The sequence below is a fragment of the Morone saxatilis genome, unplaced genomic scaffold (genome assembly GCF_004916995.1).
Source record: "Morone saxatilis isolate NCDOM2014 unplaced genomic scaffold, NCSU_SB_2.0 Contig18, whole genome shotgun sequence".
Classification (NCBI taxonomy): domain Eukaryota; kingdom Metazoa; phylum Chordata; class Actinopteri; family Moronidae; genus Morone; species Morone saxatilis.
Window position 1 is genome coordinate 24,986,789 of NW_023339740.1, and position 7,706 is coordinate 24,994,494.

At 41.9% G+C, this 7,706-nt stretch overlaps 1 protein-coding gene across 2 annotated transcripts in view; it reads left to right on the top strand.

Moving 5' to 3' along the window:
- LOC118328255 (dynein heavy chain 12, axonemal-like) overlaps positions 1-586 on the top strand; it is a 10,580-nt gene extending 9,994 nt beyond the window's left edge. For both annotated transcript variants that reach the window (XM_035661892.1, XM_035661891.1), the window contains 2 exons: positions 20-130; positions 224-586. In XM_035661892.1, coding sequence (XP_035517785.1) covers positions 20-130; positions 224-405 — 293 coding nt within the window. In that variant the 3' untranslated portion in view covers positions 406-586. The remainder of the gene's footprint in view (positions 1-19; positions 131-223) is intronic.
- Positions 587-7,706: the final 7,120 nt, after the last annotated feature.

The window sequence follows — 7,706 nt, forward strand, 5'->3', positions numbered from 1 at the left end:
TGGCTGAAGCACCTCTCAGGTCAGGTGGTTCGCATCCTGCTGGACTACGTGGATCATGTGTCCTTCTGCTCCCAGCTGAAGGTGGTTTTGATGGAGCAGCCGGAGTGGCCCGACATCTGCAAGCTGCAAGGTAAATCAGATTAAACTCTGATCAATCCCCGCCCAGACAACAGGAGTGGTCTTCATTAATCCTTCCTCTCCTCTTCCTCCTCCTCCTCTCCAGAGAATCCTCGCTGTCTGCAGCATCTCTGTCGTCTGAGCATCCGTCGTTGTCTCGGTCGCCCTCGTCTCCGGTCGCCCACCTTCATGAGCTTCCTGCCGTTGCCGGGGCGACTGAAGGACTACGTCCTGTACCAGGAGTACGACCTGTACGGCCGGCAGAGCAACACACAGGGGCGACAGTGAGGAGACAAGAGACACACTTCAAATAAAGTAGTTGAATGAGAACATGTAGTTTCAGAATCACTCTTTACTTTTATTTTCCACATCATACATCTATTTAACTGTAAGAGCCAACGGATTGCAGACATTTTTTTATTTTATCTTATTGTATTTTTCTATTAAAAACTCATTTCCCCTCCTGAAAGACCAGAGTGTTCTTATTGTCTGTGATCGTCTGTATTCTGATAAAGCATAAAAGGATAAAATATCTGAAAGTAACATACAGATCAGGAGGTTATGAACCAAAATATTGTACAGAACAGGATCTGGAGCACGGACAATGTCTGAACTAACCTCATTTTTATTACTGGTCAGGGTCAGCTCTCGACAGGCGCTTCAATCTGAACATTTAGCTGCTAAAGAGAGACTGAATATTCAGACACTAACACAGATAATAATGATGCTCTTTGTCTGTGGATGTGGATGTACGAACCACAAAGACTTTATAAGGTTCAGGTTGTTGTGGAGTTTGTATGTTTGTAAGTATTGTTATGTTTCTGAAATAACTCTGGAAACATAATCAGTGTAAGAGGTAGTTAAAGTACAAGCCTTTGTCTCTTACTTCCTACTTCATGTTGATATGGCGATGGAGTATTTAATCTTGAATTGACACCCTCACCTGTTCTGATCTACACGTTTTAAATGTTTCCTTCCTTCTGGATTTGTGAATTAAAGGACCAGTCAGTCTGAAGCATTTAGTGGCATCTAGTGGTCCAATTGCCACTAACTGAACACTGCTCGCGTCTGTATTTGACATTCTGGGAATGAGAACGCGCTGTGAAAGGCTCTATCTTTTGGTTTTGTCCGTTCTGGGCTACTGTAGAAACATGGCAGACTCTATGGAAGGCGACGTGTAGATATAGATAAAAACGTTTCTTTCTGGTCTCAAAAACACAACAACTCTTATATTCAGATAATTATACACTAATTAAAAGATACCTATTAATATTATATTGTATTTCTGTCAGTAGATCCTCCTAAATGTTACACACTGGACCTTTAATTCCCCACATTTAAAATGAAGCTGAAACTTACCCAGCAGCTGAGTTACAAGGTGGTACGTGATGACTTAACAATCCACAAACACTTAAAATGAACTGATGAAATGAGCCGAGTCACACTGAAGTCACAGATTTTATTTCAACCCCTTTTCAAACACCTGTTTTTGAGAAAGAAAGAAAAAAAACCCAAAAGCTTTTAAAGATTGAATACAAGATTAAATGATTCATGATGAATATTTTTACATTTCACACACTGATCTCTCCGCTGTGAGTCAACAACAGATGTGGACCGCACACAGCCGGAAGACCCGGAGGTCACAGAGACCGGGTTCAATAACCAGGCGAGACGTGCAGAATCGGAGCTCGCTGTCTCCCACTTCTGTCTTCAAGAGTTTTGTCAGGTTTCGGATGGGAGGCTCTAACATCTTTTGTCCCCACAGGCGTCCTGATTGTCAGATGAGCATAAAGAAGAAAGCTCTGGATCTCATCCAGCTGCTGATAAAAGCATCAAGACCTGTGGCGTTTTTGTCGAGATTTAACTTGGTGTAGGAGAAGTTTTCACGCATGCATGTGACCGACTGCTGGTGATGTGCGTTCAGGCTGTTAGCATTGTGATGATTAGCATAAATTATATTGCATACAGTAAGCAAGTCACACCATGTGAGTTAATAGTCATGTTTACAGTGTTGGTGGTTTTCTCTCGCAGTCATACAGTCTCTATAGAAACTCAATGCTAGTACTGAAAAAAAATTCAGGAATGATTAAAAAATAGAAAATACTGATGGAAAGTCAAAATTTTGAGCTACGAAGTCACAATAATGAGATAAATAATGTTCTCGTGGCCTTTAAAGAAGAGCTCTGTTTACAGGTCTACTGCAAATGTGAAAGAAGTCTGATACACTGCCTCAAGTGATGTCACTGGAGTCGGCGTCGGTTGGGAGCTGAAGACCACAAGTTTAAAAATTTAACAAAATCAGTTTGGGCTGGAGTTTGAATGAAGTTATCTGAACAGACCTCCGCAGCCCGCTGCTCATCTCTGTTTGAGGCTTGTTAGAGGAGGTTACATTAGCCGCTACATAATAAACCAGAATCTCTGACAGAACTGTCTCCGGTCAAGTTGCATTGTGGGAAATGCAGGCGCCAGTTTTTGACAAGGAAAACAAAAGAATGGATAAAAATAGACAATATCACTGGTTCTGCTGCATTTAATCTGTGGAGTTTTAAGAAACTGAAACTGTAACGTCGAGTCCAACCAGGAGACCTTTGTTGTCATTCCCCTCATTTTCTGTTTTCTAATAAAAAAAAGCCACAAAACGGCCTAAAAAATACTTGAAAAAGATGAGATAATAGATTAAAATCATACTTTGTCAAGAAATGATGAGATACTACGTACAAACTACTGCCAACCGGAATTAGAAGAATTAAATCTTCTCATTCTGGTTTAGTATCTATGAAAGAGAATTGCATCCACCAAATAAACAAACTAATTGGAGGTTTTATCTCACAATTACAAATAAGATCTTGGAATTACAAGATAAAGTATCTCTATTTGTGAATGCAGTCCTCTTCTGGAAGTATCTCATAACTTTCTTCTCTTCCTGGCAGAAACGGACCTCCACAGAGCGATTCGGACACAGTTCGAGGTCACAGCGTTGGGTTTTGAGGGCACAGTGAGACTCTAAAAGTGGACCTTGGCTGACTGCATTAACCTTTGCCAGGAACTTTATCGGTAAGATAAGGAGCCTGAAGAGGGACATGGCTGAATATCTGCAGTCCTGAACATCACAAGCCTCAAAGCTGCTACAGCTGGTGTTCAGCCTGCACACAAACACCGGCTGTCCCTTGTTTCCATTATAGGATTAAGGCTGCAACTAACAATGGTTTAATTATCGATTAATCTTTTGATTATTTTCTCAAACACTCAATTTATTGTTTGTCGTCTGGTTTACTCTAACCGCTCTCGTGCAGCAGGTGGCCGATCTCATAGAAACCCATCGTACTCAGAGACGAGCTGCTGAACATAGCGGAGCGTTTAGCAGCTAAAGAGGCTTTCCCTCAGGAGTTAGAAGAGACCAAAACCAGGGCTAAAAGAGAGTGAATACTGGTGGACACAAACATGACTACAAGTTCACCTTATCAACTTAAAAATGGGAATTCTGTACTCACAGCTTGTTTCTGACCCAAAAAAATCTGTTTTTATTTTGACTATTTGGCCAAAAAGGGCCCATGTGACGTGAATCTGAACTACACTGATCCCACAGGTCCCTGAACTCTGGGATACTGAATTACGTGGGTTCGTCTCTGCACCAGCTGCTGTTACTGTTACTGCTTATGTGATCAGTTAACCGACTGAAGAGAACTGGCAGTGTTGTGTGTCAAAAAAACATTTCATATGACTCAGAGCCGTCTGCTGGATGTGTCTGTCTGGTCAGTAATTACAACATGAGCCCAAAAGCTTCTGGAAAGATTTAATCTCACTTACTTTCACTGTTCTAACAAAACAGTCAGGATGATGTCAGATGCAGAAAATGCTGCTAAATAACTGATCAATCACTGAGGCTAATATCCATGATCCGAGAGGACAACGTCGCTGCTTTAGACTCTGTGATGACTGTAACAAGAATGTTTGACGCTGTGGTGGAAACCGACCCAAACAGGAGGACGTTAATGTGCATGCAAGTTCTTTACCAACTCCTTAAACGTGAAGTGAAACAAAACCAAAGACTAAAGATGGCGTCTACCTCTGTTCTAACACACACACACGCGCACACGTAGAGCTTCCCACCTGAGCAACAACTCCACAGCAGGCACAAGTGTTGGGCTCAGTGAGCTGACTGAAGTCTGGATTTGCTGCGACAGTTTTCTTCGTGAACACAATCTGGTTTTTAGTCCGTCGATACCCGACGAGCATCAGACTGAAGCTGAGTCGGCAGCAAACGTAACAGAGTTGAGTCAGCTCAAGTAATACTGCCAATCTCCTGACGTTTCACACCATGTGTCTCTGATGCACTTAATTTCTTTACATTTTATACATTTTGGTGGGAGTGGGGGGAGAGACATGTAAAAGACATAACATTTACCCACACATATGGGTAAAGGTACAATAAAAAAATAAATTATCACCTCGATAAACCAAAAATAAAATATTCATATTTGCTCTCTTATTCCAGCTCCTGGGGGTTGAGTTCCTGTTGCTGTCCAGCAGGGGGCGCTGCTGCGTCACAGCCGGCCTCTGGAACTTGTTGAAGGAAGCATAAACGGACAAATGTGATTGGCTAACACGGTCTCATCAGGACCAATCAGATGAGATAAAAGGTGGCATCTTCAAATGAGAGACTGGCTGCTTCTGCTTCTGCAGTCACAGGATGATGAGTTAGTTTAGAGGCAATTACTCAACATTATTATAATTCAACATTATTACTGAAAGTGGTGATTTAAATTCACACAATTCTCATTTAAATGATAATTTAAAAAACCTGCCAAAGTTAGCTGAAGGAGAACAGTGGAACCGTTGCAATGAACATAAACTGGATTATTTTGTGTTATTTGCCATATTGTGATTAGCTCACACAAAGATATGTAAGAAAAATATTTTTTCTTATTAAATATTCTTTTTATTCACCCAGCCCCAACTTAAAGGATAAGGCTGATGTTGTTTTTTTAATATTTTCTATTGTCAACAAATCCCATGAAAAGAACCAAACCAACGTGTTAGACCATCTCTCCACACTTTCTGACCGACGCCCCCCCCCGACCCTGTCTGCGGCTCTCAGCCTCAGTTTGTTCCTCCTGAAGACATAAATCTTTTAAAAATAGCTCACAAATATATATCTGACAAAACAATCCCACCAAGAGGTTCTGCAAAGTCGCTGTTTCTGGAGCTCGTCACATCACAAAATCCATCAGTTCTGTTCTTCTGAGCGTTTTTAAGGACTTCTCGTCCATTTCGGCTTAAAAGAAGGAATTGGAAAGTTAATTCTTGACGTTGGAAACAGCGACAGGAAACATCACTTAGAAGCTGTTCTGGAGCTTTTGACCTGTAAAAAGCCAACGTGGACGAAAAGACTTTAAAAATGCTTTAAAAAAATGGAGATTTTAACGTGTACAGCTTCATCACAACTGTGTCTTCTGAGGAAGATCGAAAGCTCCAGAACAAATATTAAATGGATGTTTGTGGGAAGATTGTTTTGTTCTGCTGTTTCCAAGGTTCAGAGAACATCTTCTGGGACGCCCTGGTGGCCAAGGGTTTAAGGCGGCGACCATGAACCACAACGTCCCCAGAAATTACCTGTCATCTCTCTCCTGTTGGCTATGAAATAAAAGGCATAAAATACCCCCCCAAAGAAAAAAACTATTTAATATATAAAAATCAATCTCACAAATATATAGTTTCAGGCTGAGAGTAATTTCCAAACAGCTCAACAACGTAGTTATTAGCAAACGTTGAGGACTTGAGGAAATAGTGCATTTAATTGGGATTCTTTTGGATTAATACACATTTGGTGCTCCAGTGTTTCCAGCAGCAGGATGGTTTGTGTGTGATTAACTCAACATAAACTACAGCGTCTGTGTGTGTGTGTGTGTGTGTGTGTTCGTGGTAATGAAGGGACATGTAACCCGGTGCAACAGTGTGGCTCATTGATGTGTTTTTAATAGTTTTTTGGACAACAATGGAGCTCTATGGCACAGAGGATTAAAATATATCAGGCTTTAGGAAACACACACAAAATACTTGTTAGTGCATCAGTTTGTTGTTGGTTTTGGATCTTTTTTCGTGGGGATTTGTTGGCAATAAGAAAAAATATCACCAAGACAAGATTTGGGACAGCGACACTTATGCTTTCCATATTACACAATAACCCAGAGGATGATTTTTACAGGACACCGACTACTAACGTTTTTGAATTAAGCCCCAAAAAGGGACATACAGCGTTTTTAGAAATGATCTATATCCTCTCCTTAAAGCCTACTTCTATGACGCAAATCTCTGTTGTACTTTATCTCCCTGTGGGAGTGCCCTCTGCACTGCTGAAGAAAAAAAGTGGCCGTCTATCATCGCCATCTATTGCTTTAACAGACGCTCGGATGTGTTTCTGAGTGCGTTTTCTGAGGTAACGCTAAAAGAGTCTATTTCACCTGTCCAGGTTTGGTTTTTCTGTAGGGAAAAGAGGAGTGAGGAGGAGTGGAGGAGGAGGAGTGGAGGTGGGGGAGTGAAGGGGAGGTAAAGTGAGTGTTGGCCAACTTCAGTGGGCGGCTCCTGGGATCCAGCTGATTGGTTGTTCAGAGAGAGGATGCTCTGTCCCGCTGGGCTGCCAAACAGCTCCACTGACAACTGTTCCCAGGATGTGTGTGTGTGTGTGTGTGTGTGTGTGTGTGTTTGGTCGTCTATCTTTGTGAGGACCAATGTGAGTTTTGGACTTGTTGTTAAAGGCCCGTCCACTCACGGTGCTGTTGTGTGTTTATCTTCTCGCTCCTACGGTCGGATGTTTGAGCTTCACTTTGCAGAGCGACGTGAGAGCAGAGGAAGGTTGTTTTTTTAATGTAGTGAAGTTTGTTTCTCTGTGCTCACTTAAACCTTTAAAGATTAAAGATCCCTTCCAGACATGTTTTAAGACATATAAAAAATGTGTCTGGTGTGGTTTTTCAACAAACAACTACCTCATTAAAATCTATAAAATTGATTGAAAAATCTCGGCATACGCTGAAGAAACATCGTCTCCTCTTCACCGATGAATCCATCCGCACTTGTGTACGACGCATATTGGACCTAATACTCGTATTTACATACCTTTAACTCAAGATTTCAGGTAAACTCAGAGAAAATATTTTCCACCTTCAGCAGACGAATGAAAACATCCTTCCAGTGTCAAACTCAAACATCAAACCTTTAGGAACAAGGACATAAACACATCTTCGAGAGCCGATGGGCTTTAAGGTTACAGCTCAGTTTAGTTGTGATGGTTGTGTGTTAGTGGGTACAGTATGTCAATGAGGGTCCTCACAAGTATAGAAGTACAAATACGTGTGTGTGTGTGTGTTGTATCCGTATCAGCGTGAAGTTGCAGCCACTTCGGCTCCACTGTCCCACCTCCTGGCCGTTGCTATAGTAACCACGCGACTGTAGAATGCCCACGTTGCCATGGTGACGTCCTGAAGAACCCTGTTCCATATTTACAGCCGAACCGTCTTGAGTCCTTGAGAACGCCGTCGCACAGCCTGCACCGGCTGTAACGACCTGAACTAACTCACAACAAGCTGTGTGTG